We start from the raw sequence: 27,692 nt of genomic DNA on the forward strand, positions 1-27,692 counted from the left end.
CTTTAAGTAGTGAACAGTATTTAGAATGATCCAAAAAGATGAGTAACTTTACACAAGCCAGATAGGGAATCAAATGTTCTAAGTGGAAGAGATAGCTTGAGGAAATATATTGAAGCAAGAAATCATAGCCAATGTGGTGATATTAGAGAAGATGAAAAAATCTAGTTTTAGGGAAAGTAAACAGTATGGACAGAGGAGCAGTGGAATTAAATAATAGAAATCATGACACACTCCATTTCAAGGTGAGGACTCTGGCCATAACGTTGTGGGCAATATGCAGCAACTGCTACCTGCAGAGCAGCTTTGGGAGGATCAGTGTCATACTGACATGTGGGAGGGAACTCACATGGGAGGGAGGGCCTGGTGGTAAAACAACCCATTAATAGGCTAATGCACGAGACTGGGCAACCAAGAAGGGGCAATGAAAGAAAAGAACAGGATAGCAGTGCCTCACAGAGACTAGAAGAGGAGGAAATTTCAAGGAAAAGTGAGTTGAGCATACAATTGCTGCATATGATTAGGAAAATTTAGAAGTGTCAAAAGATCTCTCAATGCAGCCATGAGCCATCACTGTTGATCCTTTTCAGGAGACAAAGGTGTGAGTCAAACATCAATGGGTTAAAAATGAATAGGAGTTCCACTTCCAGTAATGGAGGAGCAGCTCATTTCAGACCAGCTCTCTTACAGAAAACAACTGTAATCTGGAAGGAATAGTGGCCACGAAAGATGCAGGGGGAGGAATTTACAAAAAGATACAGTGCAACCAAAAGCAAGGAGGCTAGAGTTGACCCTTTGAAGAAGGAATGGCATTGGTTAAGTTTCCTATTTTTGAAATGCCAGAGGGCATTTTTTTGGTGGGGGGCCAGAAAGCAAGCCCCAATTAGTGCCATGTGGTGGGGTTACAACACATGTAGAAATACAGTATTACTTGCTTGAAGAACCAGAGGAAAAATCCCAGAGTGAGCCACTGTGGGGAGCCTTTAATTCTAAGTATAAATTCTACGCAAATCTCTAACACCTGAAATATGCACATGCAAGGCTGAATCTAAGCAGCCCAGTTAAAGCTAAAAGATCTGAACAGAGATTTTAGCTGCCACCTACCACAAAGATGACTGAATTTGGAATTTGAATTAAGCCAAGTTAACTGGTAAAAGAACAATGATAACAAAATACTGTTAGGAGAAATATATCACAATCCAGAGTCTCCATAAAGTAACATTCACAATATTGGATTAATTCCATATTATTGAATACACAAAGAAACATAAAATGGGACTGATATTCAAAATAAAAGGCAATTGCACAATTCTGTGACTGTATCAAAAGCCACAGAATTATATACTTTAAATGAGTAAACTGCATGGTATGTGAATATATCTCAATCAAGCTGCTACAAAACAACATCAACAACAGGAAATCAACAGGGTCTACCTCTGAAATGGACTCTTAACTATAGAACAAGCTGATGGTTACCAAAGAGGAGGTGGGTGGGGGGAATGGGTGAAATAGGTGAAGGGAATTAAGAGTATATTTAAGCACTAAGTAATGTATAGAATTGTTGAATCACTATATTGTATACCTGAAGCTAATACAACACTATATCTTAACTACACTGGATTAAAAAAAATAGGAAAAAAAAATAAAAAAAAAATAGGATCTGACTCTGAGATGACCCACACAGAAATAGGAAACAAGGTTTTAAAAGCTTTTGTAATAAACAGACTCAGTTATGCAAAGGAAAAATACATGTAGTGAATAACATAAATTTTAGCAGAAAAACTAAAATGTTAATTAAAAGAATTAAGTGGAAATTCTAAAACTAAAAGTACAATATATGTCTGATAAAAAAATTCACTTATGCAGTAAAGAATAAACTTGCCCAAAGAGAGGTCTGGACTTCACTCTCAGCTCTGGGAAGCAATCTTGGAGCCCTCAGAATGCCCTGCCCTAACAGTGTCTTTGTTTACCTGAGTGTGTTAGCCATGCCAAATTATTGATGCTAACAATGTGATTTAGACTGGGGGCTTTTAGCTCAATCTTTGGGGAGATAGAAACCAAGGTCACTCATCTTTGTAGTCAACCATATCTATGTTACCAAGGTCCAGTAAAAATTTTGGACACCAAGGCTCAAGCGAGCCTTTCTGGGTGATAATGGTCTGTGCACATTGCTGATATTGTTGCTTAGAAGCACAGGCACTGTCTCTGACCCCACTGAGAGAAGACAACTAACTGAAAGCTTCATGCTTAGAACTCTCCTGTCATGTGCCTCTTGCCTTAGCTAACTTTAATCTATATCCTCTCATTGTAATAAACCATAACCATGGGTGTAACAGCTTTGAGTGAATTCTGTGAGTCCTTCAAATGAATTATTGAATCTGAAGGTGGTCTGGGTGATCCTTGCTCATAGTTGACATCCAAAGTGAGAGTAGCCTTGAGGAATCCCAAACTTGGCATCACTAGATAGGTTAAAAGCAGATTGGAGATGACAGAAGAGTTAGTGAACTTAAACAGAAATGTTCAAATCTGAAGAATACAGAGAAAAAAAATTTTAAATGTGAACAGAGCCTCAGTGATATATAGGACAATCTTGAAAGATCTAAAATAATGCAGAGTCTCATAAATAGATGAAAGAGGGAATGGGCAAGAAAAAATATTTGAAAAATTAATAGGTATAAATTCTTTAAATTTGGTGAAAGATATACACCTGCAGATTCAAGAGCTCAAAGTACCAGAGTAAGGAAAAATACAAAGAAAGCCACATTTTAAACTGCTGAAAATCAAAGTTAGAGGAAATCATGAAAGCAACCAAGAAAAAATTAGCACGTGCCTCACATATTTTCAATTCTACTGACTTATCATCAAAATAATAGGGACCAAAAAACACTGGAAAGGCTATTTTAAACCTTTTTTAAAAATCCATCAACCTAGAATTCTGTATCCACCAAAAATATTCTTCAAGAGTGAAGATAAATAAAGATGTTTTAAAGTAAATAAAAATGGGAAGAATTCATCATCAGCAGACCTGCCCTACAAGAACTGCTACATGAAGTTCTTTAGGCTGAAGGTAAATGATATGAGAAGGAACCTCAGATCTTGATAAAGAAGTAGGTAAACAGAAAACATTTTTCCTCTTAATTCTTTAATATAACTGTATAAAACAACAACAACAAAAAAACCCACATTGTATTGTGAAGTTTATTTTTTTTTAATTTTTAAAAAATTTTTATTTATTTATGATAGTCACATATTATTTTTATGATAGTCACAGAGAGATAGAGAGAGAGGCAGAGACACAGGCAGAGGGAGAAGCAGGCTCCATGCACCAGGAGCCCGATGTGGGATTCGATCCCGGGTCTCCAGGATCGCGCCCTGGGCCAAAGGCAGGCGCCAAACCGCTGCGCCACCCAGGGATCCCGTATTGCGAAGTTTAAAAGAAAATAGATAGCATAAAGTACAGGGAATAAGGAATAAATGGACCGATAAACTTGTAAGGGACTTACATTTGAAAGGAAATGGTAAAATATTAGCTCAAAGTAGATTGTGAAAATTTAAGGAGAATACAATGCAATCCTAGAGCAACTACTAAAATATAATGCAAAGAGGCAAAGCTAAAAAGCAAGTAGACAAGTTAAAATAAAGCCTATATGATTAAATTAATCCACAGATAGCAGGAAAGGAAGAAGAGAAAATAAAATATAAAGCGACAAAGAGAAATCCAGGAATAAAATGACAAACCTAGATACAACACCACCGGCCATTACAATAAATGTTAAATGGATGAAATTTTCTAATTAAAAGGCCATAATTGTCAAAATCAATAAAAAAGCAAAACCAAACTAGAGGTTATCTGCAGTTAACAAACTAAATATAATGACTTAGAGAAATAGAAAGTAAAGAGATGGAAAAACAAAGGACCACACCAAGAGTAAGTATAAGAAGGTAAGAGTATCAGATAAAGTAGACCTCAAGACAAAAAGGCCTGACCAATGACAAAAAAGAAACATTTCATAATGATAAAAGGGCCAATCTGTCAGGAAGACAAAAACAATCATAAATGAGTATGTACCCAATGACAGTTTCAAAGTCCATGAAGCCATGTTTCACAGAGATAAAGAGTAACAGAGAAGTCCACAATAATAGTTGGAGATTTAACCACCTCCTTCTTAGCAAGTGACAAAACATATGGACAAAAAAATCAAAACAAAGATGATTTGAACATTCGGCACCATTAACTACCTTGACCTGATATCTGTAAGACATTACACCCAATGAAATTCTACAAAGTATGTTCTCTGACCACAATGAAATTAAATAGAATTTGATAACAAATATGTATCTAGGAAAATTCAAAATGTTTAAAATTAAATAACCCTTTTAGGAGTTAAAGAAAAATCACAATGATCTTAGAAAATATTTTTAAACTCAGTGAGGGTAAAAACAAAATATATCAAAAATGACTGGAAACGGGCAAAGCAGTGTTTGGAGAAAATTTTATATTTTTCTAATATATGCACTTTTAAAATATTTGCATTATTTCTAATATATGCATAATTTTTATATTTTTATTTTCTAATATATGCATTACTTTATATTTTCTAATATATGCATAATTTTATATTTTCCTAATATATGCATTATTTTAATGCATATATAAGAAAATAAAAATATATTTTTATATTTTTAAAAATATAAAATATAAAAATATATTTTTAAAAATATAAAATAAAATTATATTTTAAAAATATACTTTTAAAAATATAAAACATATTTTATATTAAAATTATTAAAAATTATAATATATTTTTAAAAATATAAAATATAATATATAAAATTTTTTCTAATATATGCATAATTTTATATCTTAAATTTAAAATAATGCATATATTAGAAAAAAGAAAGGTCTAAAATCAATGGCCTGAGGTTTGACTTTGAGAAGCTAGTAAGAGAACCCAAAGTAAGCAGCAAGAAGAAAATGAAAAAATGAGACCAGAAATAAGTGAAATAAAAATGCAACAAGCAATTAAAAAATTAACAAAAGCAAAAACTGGTCTTTAAAAAGATCAAGAAAACCAATAAATCTCTTTGTAGAATGATCCAGAAAAGGAGGATGGGGTGGTTTGCAGGTAATAACAAAATTGAAAGAGGTCACTAGATATCCTACAAGCATTAAAAGGAAAATAAGAAAGTTCTATAAACAACTTTATGCTACTAAATCCAATATTTAGATGAAATGAGCAAAGTCTGGAAAATATACCTTATCAAAACTGATACAAGATGATAAAATCTGAATGGTCCAATATGCAACGGCCTTCTGAACCCCAGGTTCCAAGCCCTCCAATCTATCCTATGTGCCACTGTTTGACTTGACTTCCTTAAATATACAATCTATCTTCTTACTCCTACATTTCAAAACCTCCAGGAGTTCTGCTAGCATATCTCTTGCTTAGTTTTCATATTAATCTACCATCTTCTAGCACAGTCCTGAAGGGTACTCATGCCACCATCCCTCAGATATGCCAACCCATTCTTTCACGTATCCCTTTTCATCAATGCCATCTCATTCCTGGCCAAATCTTCAAGGTTCAAATGAGTCTAACCTCCTCTGAGAAGCTTTCTAGGCTATTCTCATCCCTCAGGGTCTCCCTTCTTGGAGTTTCATGGCAATGCCACATCACTAATATGACTTGTAGGGAGGCCCCTGTTGTCCTATGTATTAAGTCTTATTTTCCCAATTAAATTATAAGCTTTTTGAGGGCAAAGATTTTTTTCTTAAATCTCTATCCCTTAAGGCAACCATTCTAGGATTTAGCACACAGTAATGATTCAATAAATACTTATAATTTATTGAATGAATATATAATGCCAAGAGCTTATGTCTATGATTCTTATCAGACTCTCTAGATTGTCATTCTGATCTCAATACCATCTTCAGAGTTATCTCCAGGGATTTGCCAGACTTTTCCTAGCAACTATATTCATGAAACATCTGGTTACGATAAGCAGAGGGTAGAAGGGAGGGAGGAGCAGTGCTAAAATTATATAAATGGAGAGAGAGGTGCCTCAGTTTTGTAGGTCACATAAGAAAAGGGAGCTGAGTTTTACATTCTGCTGCTACTAATATCCAATAAGCATACACAAATACCAATGAGGTCACCTTCCATTTGTCCTCTCCCTGTCCTGTGTCTTTGTGGACACAGAACAAACAATGGGGCCTCAGGGATGAGTTCCATTTATACTTCCAAACACATCTGTTCCTTCCATTCATTGTGTAGCCACATCTGTTTGAGAAGAGTAATGATAAAAATATCTTCTAAAAAGTAGCCAGTGACCAATACTTACTGTCTCTTCCATTACATACAAATTCCCCAAAATGTATAAATGTCTTAATTGTAACCAAGTACCATCAGTGACTGCAAATCTATCTTATTTAAATAGATCTTTCAAAACATTATTTCTCATTTATACTAAAACTAGCAGTGTCATTTGTGAATATGCGTACTTTTGAGGAAAAAATACACTTCCTGTGGCATTCAAGTCACCAAGAAATCCCTTTAAACAAAATTCTTCTCAAATTCCCTTCCATTGATGACTTCCTAGCAGCTTCTCTTTCATTTAAACCAAACATAGCTTTTATATCCTCATTTCATTCCTTTTCTCTCTAATTAGATAAATCTGGTTGCTCTTCTCTTTAAACAGATTATAAGGTTGGGGTGTTCTGTTTTTCCAGTATTTCAAAATTCTAATCCTTGCAGCACTGTGATGGCAGCAAGGATCATGTGATTTAGAGCAGGAAGGCTTCAAGGAAATATATCTAAGGAAATATATAACACACACACAATGTGGAGATTCTTTAGAATACAAACACACAGATTCCTGTAAAAGATAATGGGCTACCTTGGCTACTTCCAGCCCACGGCATTGACTCTGAATCTTACAAGCAATCCTGTCCTTACCCAGATTTGAGGATGCTCGCCCCTCTGCAGCCCGGTCCTTGAGATCCTCAGCAATGCCCAGCTGCTGCTCATGGTACTGTTTAGCCCGCTCCAAATCCTGCATACACCTGGCAGCATGGCCCAGGCCAGCATAGGCCCGCATTTCAATTGCCTTCTCCATTAATTCCTGTGCCAGCTCCAGCACATAGTTGTGGTAAGACATGGCCTTGTCAAAGTTCCTCCTGTAGTGATAGGCACTGCCCAGGTTGCTGTAGGCCCGGGCCTCTTCTCGCTTATTCCCCAGATCCTTGGCTATCTTCAGATGCTGCTCATGGCACTGCACAGCATTCTCAAAGTCACCCATGGCAATATACACAGCTCCCATGTTGCCAAGTTCTCGTGCCTCAGAAAGCTCATCTTTGGATTGCTTGGCAAGAAGAACACACTGTTTGTGACTGGCCAGTGCATTGGGGTAGTCTCCAATGGCTGTGTACACGTGGCCCAGACTGCTCAGGGCTGATGAAGCTGCCTGGAGAGAAAGGATAAGGCAGAGAAATGAAAGCATATCAGAAAATGCCTTTGGCTTGTTTTAGCAGATAAAATGTTCAGGGTTTGCCTGTAACCATCCAACTCTGCTCCTAATGGTATTTCTATCAGTGGTCCACAGACCTGTGCAGACTGAAAAAGAGGCCATCCAAACAGCAAGTTCCTAATAAAAGACAATGGTAGTTTAATCAGTAACTTTCAATGCCTAATCTCACAGAAACAGGCTGTGTTCTATATAACCTTTGTTTTAAAGACTAATTGACATTTCTAGTATTATGCTATATCTCTATTAATAGCCATTAACCTCTGTAGTAGAAGAAAACATTGAAGAAAATCAGAATTAATTACAACATATACTACAGCATAGGAAATTCATGAGAAATCCATACTTGAGTCTTTGCACTCCTGGGCCTTTCTCTAGTTGTGTTTTCTCCCAAAGCAAATGGATAGATTAATGGTAAGGGAGATACTTAGAATGATGATTGATAATTTTGTGACTTAGGTTGACTGGGTCAATTTTGTGACTGGAGGGTTCTGTTTTCTTTTCTGCGTTCCCTCAATGTGACTTCATTGGTTGCTGATTATTGTGGAGGGTTTAGATTTGGATGAACCCCAGGGAAAAACAATGGTTGGTTCCAACCTACACCTCTGAATGGGGCAGTCCCACTGGGCCTCACCACCTGTTTTCAGACCCACATTGGCTCTTCTAGGGTTGTTTTTTTTTTTTTTTTTTTAAGATTTTATTTACTTAGAGAGTGTGTGCGTGCGGGGCAAGTGGGGGAGGGGCAAAGGGAGAAGCAGGCTCCCCCATGAGCAGGAAGCTGGACCTGGGCCTGGATCCCAGGACTCAGGGATCATGACCTAAGCAAAAGGTAAACACTTAACTGAGTCACTTAGGTGCCCTTGGCTCTTCCAGCTTTACTCCTCTTCCCTAGAGGCTCTTCTGACCCTGGCCTCTGTGCAGAAAGAAGCTATCTTCCTAGTCCCCTCAAAATGCTTGCCACACATACAGTTCTTATGTAAAGAAAAGGACTTGAGCTCTTTTTGTCTTAAAAGTTTTAATGAAAAGGACTGTATGTTGGTAGAGTGAGCCAAATAGGGGCAACAAAAATAACACAGGAATTATATGCCTCTGAATCTTCCACAAGTGCAATTACTCTTAGATTCTAGTCTAGAAAAAAAAAAAAAAAAGATTCTAGTCTAGTTTCTAACTCCCTTGCAGAGACATAAAGGGGAAGTTACGCTGGGCTTTTTCTAATCTCCCTTTGTGTTCTGTTTTGTTTAATTACTAATAATTAAGTTTGTATTCAAATTCCAGTTAGTTAAAATATAGTATAATATTAGTTTCAGGTGTAGAATTTAGCGATTCAACACTTCCAATACAACAGCAGGTGCTCTTCACAAGTGTCTTCTTTGAGACGCCTGGGTGGCTCGGTGGTTGAGCGTCTGCCTTTGGCTCAAGTCGAGATCCCAAGGTCCTGGGATCAAGTCCCACATCAGGAGGCTCACACGGAGCCTGCTTCTCCCTCTGCCTGTGTCTCTGCCTCTGTGTGTCTCTTATGAATAAATAAACAAAATCTTAATCTTAAAAACAAACAAAAACAGGTGCCTTCCTCAATCCTTCTCACCTATTTAACCCATCCCCCACCCATCTTTGATTCTACAAGTTGGAGACTCACCAACCCTTTCCTTCCTTCATACTGTGCCTACAGCTCAAGCCATGTATTCTCCTTTCTTCATGATGATCCCTCTTCCCAACATAAGCATGTGATCCTGGCAGAACAAAGAGTTCGCTCTATCACAGGTAGGCAAGTGATTTTCACAAGGGCCTCCAGGCTAGGGAATAACAATGAGATAAGACTGTCCCACCTCAAGTAAGGGCATTTCTTTTATGAGATGTGTTCTACTGTGCACTTCAGAACACTTTTATTAATATTTTATAGACGTGAGTGATTTATTACCCTATTTCTTTGCCTGCAAAATAGCAGTTCTTGATCAAAATAACAGAAACACTGACCATCTTTATGATGTTTGCAACTTGTGTATTTACAAAGGGTTCTATATCATTTTAAGTTGCCATTAAAAAAAAGATTTTATTATTCATTTGAGAAAGTGAGAGAGTACACATAAGTAGGGGTAGGGACAGAGGGAGAGGGAGAAGTAGACTCCCCACTGAGCAGGGAGCCCAATGCAGGGTTGGATCCTAGGACCCCAAGATGGTGACCTGAGCTGAAGGCAGATGCTTAACCAATAGAGCCACCCAGGTCCCCTGCCTTTTTTTTTTTTTAAGTCGGCTCCATGCCCAGCCCAGTGTGGGACTTGAACTCACAACACTGAGATCAAGACTTAAGCCGAGACCAAGAGTCAGACGCTTAACTGACTGAGCCACCCAGATGTCCCTTAAGTTGCTTTTATCATTTCAAAGATATTTAAACAAAAAGATTTATAAAAAAAGGACATAAGTACTTAGAAATTTACTTTTTGTTTGCTTACTTTTTGTTTTTTTCTGAATAGAGAAGAGCAGAAATGCGTCCATAAAAGTCACAATGCTGTAGCAGTATGAATCTGGCAGAAGCAGCAATGATGTCATCAAAGAGCATGCCCCTTGGACAAGTACTGGTCTCAGGCTCCCACTTCAGGAGCCTTTTTGGGATCAGAGGTTAGAACTACACGTCAGCACATTATACATGAACTTTTCTACTGCTCATGGTTCCCCTCCCCCACCCAACAATCTCCTTTTCCTCCTTTGCACAAGCCCAGGGACTTAGCCTCTTTCCTCTACTTCTGTAACTGGCCCCACCTTACACTCTCAGGTTCTCCATCCAAGTCTGACTAAGTAGCAGTAAAGTCCACAAACTCTACCCACAAATCTTTGTCACACAAAGATCTTTCACTATGGAGCTATTGTAACTTAAAATCAGATAAACTTGATTCAAAATTGCACTGCCCTGGGTTCCCTGGGTGGCTCAGCAGTTTAGCCCCTGCCTTTGGTCCAGGGCGTGATCCTGGAGTCCTGGGATCGAGTTCCGCATCGGGCTCCTAGCATGGAGCCTGCTTTTCTCTCTCTCTCTCTCTCTCTCTCTCTCTCTCTCTCTCTCTGTCTATCATGAATAAATAAATAAAATCTTAAAAAAAAAATTGCACTGCCCTTTACTAGCTCTGGGGCCTTTAAGACACTTAACTTCTCTGAGCCTTGTTTTCCAGACAGACATTTCTAGGTTATAGCAGTGCACCAGGATTTGAGTGTTTTCAGAACTCAGCCATGAGCCTCTGTCAAATGTATAAACCATAAATAATTCACTAGATAATTCCAAATCGTAGATCTGGAGGCACTGGAGGCAATGAGCCTTTGAACACTGCAGGGGATGAACTTATAAGGCCTGGGGCAGGCACAGCACCCCAGGCATTACTGTTCTTAGGAACTTCTAGTTTATGGCAACTCCAAATGACAGCCATGGGATCTTCTGCTTCGGTTCTTCATTTCTCTAAATGCCAGGGAGACACAGGAGCTCAATTGCTGAAGTTCTCTGAACATAAGGAAAGGTAGTATTGGGGCATTTCTCCTCTAGGGTATGGGAAAAAGAGGAAAGGACTACCATACTAGCTCTTCTCTGGTACCCTCTGGCTACCAGACAGTGCTGTCATGCTGCAACTCTTCATGGCAGGTGTCCTAGAAACCAGCATCTCTAGACAATATAATTTATGAGGCACACATAATAGTCTCTGAAATTAGAGAGGCAGCTCTACATTAGAGATGTAATATAAGAATGGGGCAGGATTTAGAGTCAGAAGCTTTGGCTGTATAACCCTGATAAGTCACCTTGCTTCTTCACCCGTGTTTCCTTCATATATAAATTGTACTGGTATCAACAGTGTAGATACTTCCGAGAGCTAACATGGGATCAGATGAAGCAGTGCATATGAGTGTCCTGCATAAACCATAAAGTTCTCAGTGAATGCATCACTAAGGTGTGGATGGATGTTTTATGACTGCAAGCTGGCTGGGTTAAGCTCTGTTACCTAGCAGAAGCTGGTAATGGCAACTGAACACATCAGTCATTACAACCAACTATATTCCTATCAGTTGCCACAGGAAATGAAGTCCAGTGTTTTACAGCCCTTGGGCAAATAACATGTGATGATATTTATCAGCTAAGTGAATTACAAATTAATCACTTGTCTTTGTTCCTGTTCCTGTAGAATAAGCTTAGATCTAAAACATGGTTTCAGGCTGTTAATGAGAATCTGAAGACCCACTATCTACAGGGAATCACAGGCCCCACCTCAAGCAGATGCTACATTTGCCACTAAGGTTCACTGCTGCCTTTGTATATTAATCTCTTTGAGATTTTTGTGTTAGAATAGCAGCAGCTGCTTCCCACAGTGGAAACATTTTGGAACATCTGTATTTGAATACTAAAATGCACACAAACAGTTATGCTAACAAACTATCTGGTTGGGATAAGACAATACCTTTTTTCTCTTTTTACAAGATATAAATTACTCTGGTTCTTGCCAAAGCATGATATCCAGCTGCAGACTTAGCACACAGGAGTCAACACCCTTTGCTCTGTGACCTGAATATTTACAGAAGAAGTGCGTCTGACAAGTTAGCCTTCATGAGACTAAAGAAAGAAATTTGCTCATAATTTGCAAACCACCTTTAAGGACTTCTAGTTTGAGATATAAAATAGAGAAAGTTTAAACTACTCAAATTATAACCACATTGATAACACTACCATTAAAGATTATTTTAAAGACTTAACCATGTTTTCCTTCACATCTAGCATGTCTCCCTCTCCTCCTCCATTGTATGTATTTTTCATAAGGGTATATTTTGTGGGGGGATTAACTGCACATGCAGAGAATATCCAATATAACTGCTGGCTGACTAATTGTGGATAGTTTTTTAAAAGGAGAAATATACCAGCTAGTACCAGAAATATGGTTTTCCTTCTAAATCCACATGCATCTTGTATTCTCTGCAAGTTCAGTACCCACAAACCAAGGTCCTAGGTTAACCACTTACAGCCCAAGAGGCAGAGGGATGTAGGAGAATAGGGACAGATTCAAATCAGGAACACACAGATTCAGTGACAAATTGTGTGATACTGCACAAGTTATGTGATACTGCACAAGTTTCCTCATCTGTAAAATGGGGCCATTAATAGCTTCCAGTGTGGTGAGTACTAAATAAAAGTTTTTAAAATATGGTAAAAAGTAACCAGAAAATAGAACATGAAGTTATGTCACCAGAACTAAAAAGACAACATAAGAGGCTTGCCCCACTGATGACAGGATGTGTAACCATCTTCCTATACTGAAGTATATTACTCACAGTGTTCTTCTGCAAATGTAGGCATAAGAAAATTCACCCTTTACCCAGGAGCACTCTAGAACCATTGGTATATCCAACACCTAATGTTGCTTACACTTTACTTCAAGTAGTCAAAGCTTACAAAGGTACTGGAGTGTTTTGGGTTGGTTGGTTGGTTGGTTGGTTGGTTTGTTCATTCATCCATGAAAAATCTCTAGACTGGCACAAACGCAGTCAACTAATTTTTGAGAAAGAAGCAAAGGCAATTTAATGGAGAAAGGACAGTCTTTCCAACAAAGGGTGCTGGAATAACTGGACATCTGCATGCAAAAGAGTGAATCTAGACTCAGACCTTACATCTTTCACACAAGTTGACTCAAAATGGATCACAGACCTAAATGTAAGATGCAGAAGTATAAAACTCCTAGAAGATAACATAAGAGAAACTCTAGGAGACCTAGGGTTTGACAATGAGTTTTGAGATATAAGACCAAAGGCATGACCCATAGCAAAAAAAATGGTAAGTTGGACTTTAACTGTGCTCTACAAAAGATACTGCTAAAAGAATGAAAAGATCAACCACAGGCTGGGACAAAATATTTGCAAAACACATATCTGACAAAAGACTTGTATCCAAAATATGTTTTTTAAAGAAAAACCCTTAAAGCTTACCAATAAAAAAAAACAACCTGATTTTAAAATAGGCAAAAGATCTGAGCAGACACTTCACCAGAGAAGATATAATGATGGTAAATAAGCATATGAAAAGATGCTTCACATCGTATGCCATCAGGGAATTAAAAATTAAAACGATGAGATAGCACTGCACACTAATTAGAATAACTAAAATCCAAAAAACTGACAATACCAAATGCTAGTGAGTATGTGGAATAACAGGAACTCTCATTTCATTGCTGATGAGGATTCCACTTGAAACAGCCACTTTGGAGGACAGCTGGGCAGTTTTCTACAAAACTAAACATATTTTTACCACATTATCCAGCAATCATGCTCCCCTGTATTTACCCTAATGAAATGAAACCTATGTCCACACAAAAACCTGCACATGAATTCATAATTGCTAAAAACTGGAAGCAACCAAGATATCTTCCAGTAGGTGAATCCATAAACCCTGGTATATCCTTATTATGGAATGTTATTTAGTGCTGAAAAGAAATGATGGAGCCACAAAGAGACATACAGGAACCCTTAACTGTACATTGCTAATGAAAGAAGCCAGTCTGAAAAGGCTACATACTGTATGATCCCAATTTCTGACACTCTGTAAAAGGCAAAACTACAGAGAAAACAAACAAACAAAAAAAATCAGTGGTTGCAGGTAAAGGCTAAATAAGCAGAGTACAGAGGATTCTTGGACAGTGAAACTATTCCGCATGACACCCAAATGGTGGATACATGACATATTGCATTCTTACAGTCTGAAATGACACACACTGTGTATTTAATGAGTGTACTGTAGCTTGAAAATACACCCTTAATCAGTAACTGAGCTGATAAAGTAAGTCTGTGTAAAAGTTAAATGATAGTTGAACATCTAGAGTTACTTACTCAAGAGTCACAAAACCAACTGGACAAAAATAATAAAAAGAAATTACTATCTATATTATTGAGGACATTATCCATGATATCACCCCAATGGCATCTCTATAAGAACTAATGGAAAAACTTCTTTTAGATTTCAATGCTTTAAAAAAAAAAAGATTTCAATGCTTTTACCAAGCAACTGCTATAGTTTTATCTTAAAAAAAATAAATTGTGAATCTTGCAAGTGGTCAAATTTACTCTTTTGTTTGGATTACCAGGAAGCTTATGGCTTGATACAGAGCCTCCCTTTAACAGCCAAATAGAATCCCATAATATGTGCAGAATCTGCCCTGGCTTCAGCCTTATGACATAACTTTAATGCTCTCATTACTCTGATTTCTTCCCATTTATGTTTTGTGTCCTGCTCCCAAAAATCCTTCTTGGATTAAGACAGAGAAAAAAAACCAAATCAACAAAACACAAACAAAATGATTAAATATTAAAGCTCTTGGTAGGGAGAAAGCTTCCTGAAATGGGATCTCTAAGAATTGTGAACTCACAGCCACAACCTAAAGAAGAAACTTAAATACCACACAAACAGGGAAGTTGTAATTATATGGTCTTTAGTATTCTTAAATCATTTTTGTGTTGTACACGTTCTATAATTGGTACCAGCTTTATTATAATCAATCTAACAAGTTTGTCCCAATGCCTAAATCTAGGGTTGGAGGACTACTCTGCAGTTGTTTCTTAAAAGGTAAAAGAGTGATTTGTGCATATCTGAGTTCTTTCTACCATATAGTATCCCATGGTAGAAACAGTTGGTTTGAATCTGTTACTCTGAGCTTAGAGAGCGGTTAGTGATTGTTATAGCTTCTCCACAGCAATCTATCAGCCTTTTCTAATACTGTGGGGCCAGAGAGCTTTCATAATAATTATTTTTATCAAAATTATATTAGGGTTGGAAGAATAACACAATGTCAGAAAGATCTATTACCTAGACCCAAGAGTTGCTATCACAGGTGATAAATTATTTATAATGCCCAGCATTAATACAGCAATGTTTTCAAACCAAGAATTTGTAAATGTCCTTTGCAGATGCAAATTAACAGATTAATAAGGAAACAAGCTTTCTTGTATGAGAAGCTGAGATGACAGATTAGCTATTAAGAGCAATTTATAGGTCATAAGATATGAAAGTTGGCAAGAAGCACTACCTTGGCTGGCTCTATAAATAGTAAAACTGCATTTAGTTTCCCAGAGGTATCCTGTTAGACATTTTAATTATACCATAAAAACTGCCAGAATTTATAATGATTTCATTTTTTAAAAAACTTGATGCTCCATGTAAACTTGAGGCAATACAACAGGCATCTATGCTATGTGCTATAACTGCCAAGTTGCAGCCAGCGGAAGAGTGCGTGCTGCTTTTTGCAAAGGACTACAAGTGTTAAGTGTTCAGTTTGATGCTGAACCTCAAAGGAAAGACATGTTACCCCCTAATATCTCCCACAGGTCACGTAAGGATTCTCCTCCCTCCTTCACCTCTGGACACGTTCCATTGTAACCCAACACTGTCCATCTAGGATTATTTTTACAAAGAACAGCCTACATTCTGCATAGCTCCTTGGTCACAAAATGATGACCATGTAAAAACCCTAGAGTCTTGATAGTCCTTTTAGGGAGTTGAATTTAACTGGGGATAAATTTCGTCACTTATTTAAAATAATTAGTTAAGATGATTTTTGGAAACTTATTTTCCATTCTCAGTTTCACCTACATCTTCAGTTTTATTTGGGGGAGTGATAGATAACCCAATCTCAAATAAGTTTTAATGACATAATTCACTCAAGTTTCTTAAGCAATAATTTGACCTGAGTTTGGAGACATATTCAACTATAATGCTGCTTTAGTCCAATCAAAACTATTCCATTCTATACTTGCCAGCCAACCTGACTTTTAGTAGGCTATAAAATATTGTTCTGTAGGGGGTTGGAATGTAGTAAATCACCCTTTGAAGACAGTGCTTACACCAAATCATAAAATCTGGCTTTGGCTGGGCAGGATATAATGGAGAAATTTGAAGAGAGAGAAAACACATATGTGTGCAAGTGCATACAAGAGGCAGAAAAGACATTTCTGAGGAGGAAGAAAGCCCAAGAAAAGGACAGCTTATTTGCTGGGGCCAACAAATAATAACAACCAAGAAATCTTTAAATTGGATGGAAAGGAGTTCCCAAGGGTCCTGGAAATATGTTAGAAAATTAAGAAACAGCTGAGAACTTCTGCTACCACCCATGAAAGAATATCAGTATGGCCCTCTCACTATAAAGAATAGGTCCTGGGATCCCTGGGTGGCGCAGCGGTTTGGCGCCTGCCTTTGGCCCAGGGCGCGATCCTGGAGACCCGGGATCGAATCCCACGTCGGGCTCCCGGTGCATGGAGCCTGCTTCTCCCTCTGCCTGTGTCTCTGCCTCTCTCTCTCTCCCTCTCTCTCTCTCTCTCTCTCTCTCTCTCTGTGTGTGTGTGTGTGACTATCATAAATAAATTTTAAAAAAATTAAAAAAAAAAGAATAGGTCCTAATGCAGACTGAGACTTTCTGAAATGCATGTCTTCTAAGTGTTCAAGAATAAATGGCCCACAATCTCAGCTCTCTGTAATTTGTTCATTCCACAAATTCAACTTCTATCCCTGTTGGATGATTCCAAACTTGGATTTTGGAACAAGAGAAAAAATTTTTGAGCTGGAAGAGGCCTTATAGATCACCTAATCCACCAGTTTTCAAACTTTGCTTAAATCAAATTACAAATACGTATGATTTGTGTGATTAAAGCATACTTGTTTAGGTTAACTTGGACTAAGGTGTATTCTTCTCACTAAGCATTAAAAGAATTCTGGCATCTTGAAGGATTCTTTAGAGCAGAATTTGAAAATCATTCATCAATATAAGCTCCTCGATGTCTTTTAATGTAGAAATTAAGGCCAAGAAACATCAAGTACCCTGGCCAAAGATCAACCCACTAAACAACCAGCAAAGGCAGAACTAGAGCCTACGTCTCCAAGCTCCTATTGGTGCCTCCTCACTCAGCTTTGCCAAATTGCACCATACCATCTCACAGTCACCTCAGACTCAGGCTCTCACTGCCCTTTCCTAAGTCCTCTTTACTCCTGTGACTTCCATGATAAACAAAAGAAGTGAATGTTGTCACCATGCCTTTCAACCAGTCAAAAGTTCAGTGTTATCATTCATATTTCCATGTCTTAGGGCCTTCATAGTCAGCCTCCCCCAAGAACAGCTTTATCAGACTCCTGAATTTACAATTATACTAGTTATTTAATAATCTTTATCCAAATGCCAATGATTTATATACAAGATCCACTTAGAATTAATTTCTAACAGTTTTATTTTGAATAATAAATATTCTCTTCAGGATGTGTGGTAATATTAAAAGATGAGGTTGGTAAAAAAAAAAAAAAAGATGAGGTTGGTAAGATATTTTAAATACATGTTGCTCTTCTCTCCAAAATCCCAGCCAGCTATTTGATGAAACTCAACAGCAAACTTTATTTTTTTCTTTAAAGATTGATTTGTTTGTTTGTTTGTTTGTTTATTTATTTGATACAGAGAAAGAGAGAGAGCAAGCAGGAGACAGGGACAGAAGGAGAAGGAGAGGGAAAGAAACAGATCCCCCCCACCACCACCACCACCACTGAAAACAGAGCCCAGCAGGGCTCGATCTCAGGACCCTGAGATCACAACCTGAGATAAAACCAAGAGTGGGACACTTAACCACTGAACTACCCAGGTGCCCCTCAACAGTAAACTTTAACTAAACTTTAGTACCTGCAGTGCCTGGGTGGCTCAGTTGGTTAAGCCTCGACTCTTGGTTTCAGCTCAGATAATGATCTCAGGGTTGTGAAATCAAGCCCCACAACAGGCTCTGTGCTGGGCATGGAGTCTGCTTAAGACTCTCTCTCCCTCCTTCTTCACCCCCCCAAATTTTGTTTTTTAATTAAAAAAAACCTTTAATAACTTTCCCAACAGTTGCTGATTCTGTCTCCTAAATAATAATGGACTTAGGGGCACCTGGGTGTCTCAGGGGTTGAGCATCTGCCTTTGGCTCAGGTAGTGATCCCAGGGTCCTGGGATCGAGTCCTGCATTGGGCTCCTCGCAGCGAGCCTGCTTCTCTTTCTGCCTATGTGTCTGGCTCTCTCTCTATGTCTCTCATGAATAAATAAATAAAATCTTTTTAGAAATAATAATAGGGACGCCTGGGTGGCTCAGCGGTTGAGCATCTGCCTTCACTCAGGTTGTGATCCCAGGGTCCGGGATCAAGTCCCACATCAGGCTCCCTGCAAGGAGCCTGCTTCTCTCTCTGCCTATGTTTCTGCCTCTGTGTGTCTCTCATAAATAAATAAATAAAATCTTTAAAATAATAATAATAATAATAATAATAATAATAATAATAATAGACTTAGTAATGCCAGGTAATACAGTGAATAGAACTAGATTTGAATACTGACTCTGTTCCCTTAAGGAAGTTACTGACTCTCTCTGCCTTGTTTCCTTATCTATAAATTGGGAGTAATGATATCTGTCTTGTGGGACTGTTATAAGCATACATTTAAAGAGCTTAGAATTGTGCCTGGAACATAACAAGTATTCAGATACTGCTGGCTGTTATTATAGATGCTAAATACCAATAAAAAAGAGTAAATTAGGTAATTTTAAAGTCATACATTTATATTCATTTAATCCTTTTTGTACATTTATTTAAAATTTAAATGCACTAAATTAGTGCCTTCTTCCCCTCACTTATTATATTAATTTTAAAAACCTGAAAATGTCATTTCCCTTGTGTTACATTTGTCACTGTTCCTTTGGCACAAAAATTATTTGGGCATGCAAGCACATTACATTCCTTTTTGGGAATCCCCAAAGAAGACATTACACCAAGATCTAAAAAAGGAACACAATACATTCACTGAAGAAAACCAAAATTTTAATTAATATCCTAAGTTATTTTTTTAATATTAGCTTACTATAAAAATAACCAAACTGACATTAAATATAGGTTACACTGATAGATAAAATTTCTAATTATAAGTATGATTGAATTTTTCATCATGTTAGTTTTCTTATTTGTTTTTCAGTGGTATGCTTGTTTTGGATGAAAGTGAATACCATAAAATGTACTAAAGTTTCAAAGGAAATATGTTCTGAAGCAAAAAGAGTTGATTCATATATTTTCTATTTAAAGCAATAGGAAAAGATACAGGATAGGGGTGAAGGGGAAAGGAGCATAGTAGGAGACAGGTTAGACTGGGGCTTCTTGAAACCACGAGTTGGCTTATTCATCTCTAACTTCACAGTCTAGCATAATACCTGGCACTCAACAAACATTTGAAGAACCAAACTGATAGTCATGGGACTTTTGGTCTGCATAAGGATATAAAAGAAGAAATGCCAGTCTGCAGTCCCAAAGAAATGCCAGTCTTCTATCCTCAAAGGTAAGAATGCCAGAATGAATATGTGGTACCAGTACCTCTCAACCTCTAGCTCTATAAGCAAAATTCTGGTTCACTACAACTTTCCTGCTTGGTGTTTGTCTTTGTAGAACTCATGATCCCTCATATTTGTCCTCGATTTTCTTCTACCTGTTACTCCTCATCCAGTCAGTCATAGTCTTGCTAATAAGTCTTATGACACTATTCTCTTTTACCTTTGCATTGTTCACATGAGACATAAAGTGACTAAACAGGAGTCACTATTATTTTTGTTATAATACTATTTTTCCTAAGAAAAATTATAATGATACCCCAAATTAAAGTCTAGGAAAATTAGTAAAATTCAGATTTTTTCTGGGTACCATTAAATGCTTTCTTAGAAAAAATAGATCATCACAGTAAGTATGACTACTGTTCATTGAGAGCCAGGCACACCACATTTTGTCAATTCAAAGTTGCACCCGTCAATTTATTTAGCACCTTACAATATGTACCACCAAAAAAAGGACAACAATGTTGCAATCAAATAACGTCCGTATGCTTACTTATTGAATTTAAGAACATCCTGATTTCAGATATACTAAAATGCGGGGGAAAAAAGTGCATCTTAGTGTCAGTGAATTATGATGTATCAGGTGTTTATTTACATTATCCCAAATCCCCATCAGGACCTACAAGATAGAAATTTTTACCTTCTTTTTACAGATGAGGCTATAGACAACATTAAGCAACTGGTTCAAAGTCAAATAATCAATAAACAGGAAGTTTGGGATTTATATCGAGGCCTACCTGACTGCAAATCAGAGTATTTCCATCACACTTCATTTCCTCCAGAAATCCTAGACCAAAAAAATGAGGAAGAAGGCAAGGGCACTGGCTCTTAAAAGGACTCATTATTATTGCTGTCTACAATTAGGTCCTTAGAATAGCTTAGTAGGCGGGTGTTTCTAACTTGAATATTTAATAAAAATGGCTATTGTCAAACTATATCACAAACTGGATACAGACTCAGAATTTTATTAAGACTGAGGAAGAAAAACCTACAATAATTCTACCACACTGCAGTAGCATCTTACAATTTTTTACTCCCTCTCCCCTAGATAGAAAAACTACCTTTAGATGTCTTCAAGTTTGCCAATCTACTCATGAGTCTAAAAAGAGGTATATTTTATTTGATTAATATTATCCTCAGGATTATATATAAATGCTGGGATATAAAGTGAAAACTTTAGGGAATGTGCCAAGTCAAGGACTGGTTAATGTGTCTGGCATGCCTGAAAAATCCCAGAAAGCAGCTCCCAAATGTCTATAATTACAGACATTCAGAAGACAGGTTCTGATTCAGGTTTAAGTTTACTCCATTTAGGGATAGAGATGGTTTTCAATAAGAGTACTGGCTGTGAGTTCAGGCAGGACCATTTAAATGTGCCTTAGTAACGTATGTATGCTGGGAACTGAACAGGAAGGAGTAGTCCAACTCCTAGAATGGCAGCATCCATCTGCAGAAGGTTCTATTCAAAGTCTTATGGTATTAAGCAGAGACTACTGGAAAATATGTCATTTTATGGAAACCTCAGAAGCCTCTCTCTAAAAAAAATTGGGATTAGGAATGGATTGGTTTACCTTGCTCCTAATGAATGCTCAAGGGGGAGGTAATGATTTGGTCACTGTTAAAGGGAAAAAGCAGCAAGAGGAAAAAGGTGGAGCAGTGAGTGATGACACCTCTGATGGTGCCCTCTTCCACATGGGGGTAGGACACATGTCTCCTGCTCTGGCTTCTCTCCAAGAAAGTAGCAGCACATTGTTCCCATAATAACGTGTTGTATCATATCTGATTACATGCAAAGTTTATTTTACTTAATTTTATGGCTCAGAAGAGGAAGAGAGAGAGGGAAGAAACAAGGAGAAAACAGGAGGATAGACAAATTTTTGTTTCTCAGTTCTAAGACCCCTCTAATGGTAGTGACTCTACAGGTACTTGCTATGTACCTCAAATCTAACAAAAATAGGTAGAAATGCTGAAAATGAGTCATTAAGTGACAGTAAGGGTTAAGATGAACCTTTTACTGATAGAAGGAATGCAAAATAAAAAATGGAAAGAAGTAAAAAAAATACTAATTCTAAAACATTAATCTGCCACAAAGCATTTTTCACTAAGGTGAAAGTATGACTTGAGTTTTTTAATTTAAAAGAAACACAGAAACTTGACTTGCATTCAATGAGTTATCAGAAAGACAGAACTTTGATTTTTTAACCTAATTTTACTGTAACAAAATTAAACTTGTTGAACCGGTGATAAAAGGTAGAAGCCACTACCCACAGCCTCACTCTAGGCTCCAGTTAAGAATGTGCCAGTCTTTCACAGCAGAATCCAGATGTGCCCAAGTGTGAGTTACATTTCCCCCTGGGATGCTTCCTCCAATGTCTCTTCTCTAACAAGATAAATTGTGGTCCTCACACTTCTCATGGGTGCCATCAGAGGCAAAACCAGAGTAGTGCATTAAACATGTGTTGGGTACTGGAGAGCAATGTGGTGATTAAGTCAGCTGGGGGCATCAAGGATGTGCTTCAGGGGGCTGGTAATAAGAGGCTGGGAGATATATTCATCATTGGATACTTAATAAAATTCTCTGCATAACAATGCCCACTGGGAATTCTAAGTAACTCGAGCATACTGTGAATAACAGCTGCGTTCAAAGGAGATGGGCCTCGCCACAATGGCAGAGTCTCCACTGGCACTGTAGGTACTGTGCTTCCAGAAACATCAAGAAAAGAAATACTTGCAAAACTAACAAAGAATAGCTAAAATTTATTTATTCACTCACACGTTCAACAAACATTTGAGTGGTTACTATGTCCTAGGCCCTAGGAATGTACAGATACATGAGACAAGGCATCTGATGTAGAGTCACAGCTTAGAAGACAGGAAAACAGTAAGTGCAATAGACTTCTGGGTGCCTAGGGCAAATGAAAACCCCCAAGTTTCTCAACTTCTGGTCAGAAGTCCCAGTAAAACAACAGTGAAAGAAATTTTTTTAAAAAGCTGTAAGCCCATAAAAACAAAAAGATTGAGAAAGATGCCAGCAAATGAGATATCCACCAAATTTTGGAAGATGGAAAGCAGATGGATGAATGGTAACCGATTTAGTAGGACAGGAAGAACGGAAACCAAACTGCCTGCAAGGAGGGATGCCAAGTCCAGCTGCAGAATGCTGGAAAGGAGCAGGAATTGAGGCACTAAGGCTTCTGAAGTTCAGGGGAAGGGACTCAGAACTGAAGCAAAAGACGGGATATAAGCTTATATAAGAAGCAATTACAGCCTAGATCTGCTCCCCGATTCTGGCAGAAGATGGAAGCCTACTTTCTACAGACTTTTAGAGATGTAGATAAAATTGAAATGCTACACTAACAAACAGGGAGATCGTGAAAGTCCGCATTCTGAATGGTGAGATTCTCCTCACGGCACCGCTCTCTATATTACAAGCCCCTTTGCTCTGCTCAGTTTCTACTATGTTGGCGGCTACATGTATATATTCTGGCAGCACACTAGAAATTTCTGAGGAAATTGGTCCAAAGTAAAGATGTGCACATATAAACATGAGGGGATTCCTCCCACCCACCCCCCAAAAAACAGTCTTTTCAACCTGCTTGAAATCTTCCTAAGCATAAGACCCAACCAAGCATCCAGACGCTCTAATCAGTTTTTAGTGCTTCACTCCTAATATGAGCAGTGAGCCAAAGATTACTAGACATTTGAGGAAATCTCTCACTTTAAAGTCAGTGACCAAAATGAACAAACAAACAAAGAGCTCAAGAGGGAACAGATGCAATGAAAGGATGGGGGAACAAATTCCAAAAAATTATAAAGTCTTCAGGGACATCAAATAATAGCCTGAAGCCAGGACCCTTTTGAACACCACACAAAAATAACAAGAGGACAAGAGAGAAGTGTCCAATATTTTAAATGACAGCAGAAAATAGCACATGAAATAGAGCAAATTGAAGAGGAATATTACTTCATGAAGTAGGATTTTTAAAAACAAGGATATAGAAAAGAGAACAATAAATAACACAATTAGAGGACCAATCCAAGAAACCTTATATCTGACTAATAAAAGTTCTAGTTGTAGGGCAGCCCAGGGGCTCGGTGGTTTGACACCGCCTTCAGCCCAGGGCATGATCCTGGAGACCCAGGATCGAGTCCCACATCAGGCTCCCTGCATGGAGCCTGCTTCTCCCTCTGCCTGTGTCTCTGCCTCTCTCTCTCTCTCTCTCTCTCTCTCTGTCTCTCATGAATAAATAAGTAAAAAAAAAAAAAGAGTTCTAGTTGTAGAGAACAAAGAAATAGAGAAGAATAAATTATTTTTTAAAAATTTTAAAGAAAATTTCCCTGAAATTAAGCACATGAGATTCCAGACAATGAAGAAAAGACCCACTAAGCAATTCCAAGACAATAGGAATAGAGAAAAGACCCCAAAATATTCCAGAAAGAAAGATCTGCTAGTACTTTAGGAATCAGTAGTCTTTGGCTTCTCAATGACAATTGAAAGCTAAAAGACAGCGAATGGATCAAATATTGTCAAAACTCTGGTAGGATAGCAATCCAATCTAGAATTCTATTTCTAGCCAAATTATCAATCAGAGTTGAAAGCAAATTTAAAGAATTTGAGACATTTAATGTCTTAAAAACTTTCCTTATTATGCATCTTTTCTTAAGGAACTAATGAGAATGTGCTCCAGCAACACATGGGTGTAAACCTAAAAAGAAAATGCAGTTCAAGAAACAGAGGCTACAAGACAAGAAAGAGGCAATGGAATTCTCAGGGTCACAGAATGGAAGTCTCAGAATGGCATCTGCGAAGGGCCCTATAGAACAACTAGCCACGTTTGGAGCAGGACACAAAAGCCTGCAAGAAGGTTTTCTCTAGAAAAGTAAAAGGTATAGATTACTTGTTATGTTTGGCACTCTAGAAAGGAGTTTTATAGTCCAGTTAAAAATTCTTTTTTTTTTCAGTTAAAAATTCTTATGTTAATAACTGGCACATAGAAAATCAAGCAAAACCATAGCAACAACAAAAACTAAAGTAATAATTAATTCTAGTTTTGCAATACAGAAAGATCACCAGGGCAGTGTGAAGGATGAACTGTGGCAAGGGCATGATTGGAGGCAAGGAAGACAGGAGTTGAGTGACAAAGTCTGGAGGAAGTTATAAGTGCCTGAACTAAAGCAATAGTAGAGAGGACAGCAGTGGGGCCAACTTAAGGAAACGGAGATCTGGGAAGGTAACTTCTGATACAAGTTCAATCTCTAACCTAACTCACAGAGCCTTGCTGATAAGCTAAGGCAAAGGGAGAATTTTAAAAGAAAATAAAAAGTCACCATAATCACAGGGTGGTTTGATGGGTAGAGTACTCAGTTTTGCTATTCTCATTAAGAAGCCTAAGTAGTTTCAATAGAACTCAATAAATCTAATTACTACACCATCATGCTGGCCCCTTTAACAACCAACAGAATTAGAAAAATACTGTTATTCCCCATTTTATAGACAAGGCATAGAGAGTTGTAGTAATGTACCCATAGTCACACAGGTGAAGAGTATTAAGAGATTCAAACCTGGGCTACGTAGGTGGCTCAGTGGTTGAGCGTCTACCTTCAGCTCAAATCGTAATCCTGGAGTCCTAGGATCGAGTCCTCACATCAGGCTCCCTCTGTATGTGTCTCTCATGAATAAATAAATAAAATCTTAAAAAAAGAGAGAGACTCAAACTCAAGCCAGCTGTGTCTACAACCTACTGTCTTAACTGCAGTGCTTGCTCTAATAACTACTTAAGATAATAATTATCACCTAGTATCAAAGTACTCTATGCCAGATGCTAGCCTAAACATTTTATATATATTAACACATTTAATCTTCAGAACAATCCTATGATATAGATACTATTATCCTCATTTCATAGGTAAGAGATGAAGTGACTTGACCAAGGCCATCCAATTAGTAAGTTGTGCTGCTAGGACTCAAGCCTAGTCATTCCAGCTCAAGAATGAATTGTGCTGCAGTATGCTGTCCCATGTATCACCAGACCATATTACCTCCTCTTAAGATGTTATCTTTATTCCTCTAAATCTCCCTCCTCTCCTATATCCAATGATGGGCAAGTCCTACTGAATCTACCTCTGAGGTATGTCTGATATAGCACATAGTGGCCAGCAAACATGTTTTATCTGGTTTACACCGAGTTGTTGTTGTTGTTGTTGTTGTTGTTGCTGTTGTTGTTGGGAACATTTTAATTAGGAAATCTCACATAAAAGTTCAGGTTTACAACCTCCCTATGAACAACAACAGAAAACAGGTATGACAACATCAACCCATATAATCACATAGGAAAAACCACCTAACTGAATAGTGGCTGTCCAGGTCAGACACTGTATGTGTGCATTTTCAGATTCCGCATAGACTCCACCATTCCTCACATTAAACACAATTCACTCATTTGTAGCACTGCCTGGCTCCTTTGGGCATCTGTTTTCTGAGACTTCTATTCTTACCTTAGGCCCTCTCTACTCCGGGGCCTTTGTCTCTCAAGTGCATTTGCTTTAACAGCCTCCTAACAGGTCCTCCAGCCTCTACGCCCTCTATACTACTCTCTTAATTTCCCTAAAGCATAGATAGCTCTGATTATGCCATCCCTTTGCTTAAAAACCTTTGATGACTTCCCAGTGCATACTAATCCAACCCCTAGGCTTGGCAAGTAATGATTTTCACAAAGTGATTCAACTTTCTTTTTTACTATTATCTCCCTCCTTACAACCCAGACCTCCTGGCATATTTGTTGTTCTCTAAACATCCACATCATTTCCTGCTTCAAGGCCATGGTTCATATTTGTGTTAAATTTTTAATCATAAGAAACATATTTAAATGCAAGTTTATCTTTTCAAATTATGTTAAAGGCTTCTTTTAAAATCCTGGTTATAAGATCAATGGAGAAATAAAGGATTATCAAGAAAATGGAGATGAAACAATTGGTTAAAAATATACAGTTCTTCAAAATAAACAAGACAGATAAAAAAGGTTAAACATTTTAAAAAATGAACACAAAAACCTAGAAGAAAATTTAGGTGATTACTTAATCTTTGAATGGGGAAGGACTAAGTCTAAAAACAAATCCTAAAGGATAAAATCAGAAGATATAACTGTATAAAAAAATTTAATTTCATTATGTCTAAAACATGGCAAATATCACAAAGGAAATTAAATGACAAAAAAAAAAAAAAATCCTGAAAAAAAAATCTGCCTTAAATAAAGAATGAAAGAACATACAATTTACCAGAAGAATGTAAAAAACAAACATGGTAAAATTCTTCTTTGTTAGTAATCAAGGGAACACAAAAGAATATAAGATTCTACTTGAACTTTCAAATAGCAAAGTGTAAAAAAAATTATTAAACTCACTGTATCAGTGACAATGGAGTAAGGTAGGTACCCTCATGAACTGCTCATGGTAAAGATTTTCTGAAAAGCAACTTGACAGAACAAATCAAAAGTCCTGAAAATGTCCTTTGATGCAGTAATCTTACTTATAGTCTCAAGACCAGGAAGTTTCAGCTTTAACACTGTTGATATTTGGTCTGGATAATTCTTTGCTTGGGTGGGCGGTGGGAGGGTGCTTTCTTATGCCTTGCAGGATTATTTAGAAGCATCCATGATCTCTACCCACTAAATGCCAGTATGCCAGTAGCTTCTCCCCCTAACTACTGCCACTGCATCAAGCTGTGACAATCAAACACCTCTCCAGACACTGCCAATTATCCCCTGGAGGTGAGGGGGTGAGTGGTAAACAGA

At 37.6% G+C, this 27,692-nt stretch overlaps 1 protein-coding gene across 3 annotated transcripts in view; it reads right to left on the reverse strand.

Moving 5' to 3' along the window:
• Positions 1 to 27,692, reverse strand: part of TTC28 (tetratricopeptide repeat domain 28) — a 616,681-nt gene that overhangs the window by 171,530 nt on the left and 417,459 nt on the right. For all 3 annotated transcript variants that reach the window (XM_072723128.1, XM_072723127.1, XM_072723129.1), the window contains one exon: positions 6,954 to 7,461. In XM_072723128.1, the coding sequence (XP_072579229.1) occupies positions 6,954 to 7,461 (508 nt within the window). The remainder of the gene's footprint in view (positions 1 to 6,953; positions 7,462 to 27,692) is intronic.

This window comes from Vulpes vulpes, chromosome 10, assembly GCF_048418805.1.
Source record: "Vulpes vulpes isolate BD-2025 chromosome 10, VulVul3, whole genome shotgun sequence".
In the NCBI taxonomy this organism is placed as follows: domain Eukaryota; kingdom Metazoa; phylum Chordata; class Mammalia; order Carnivora; family Canidae; genus Vulpes; species Vulpes vulpes.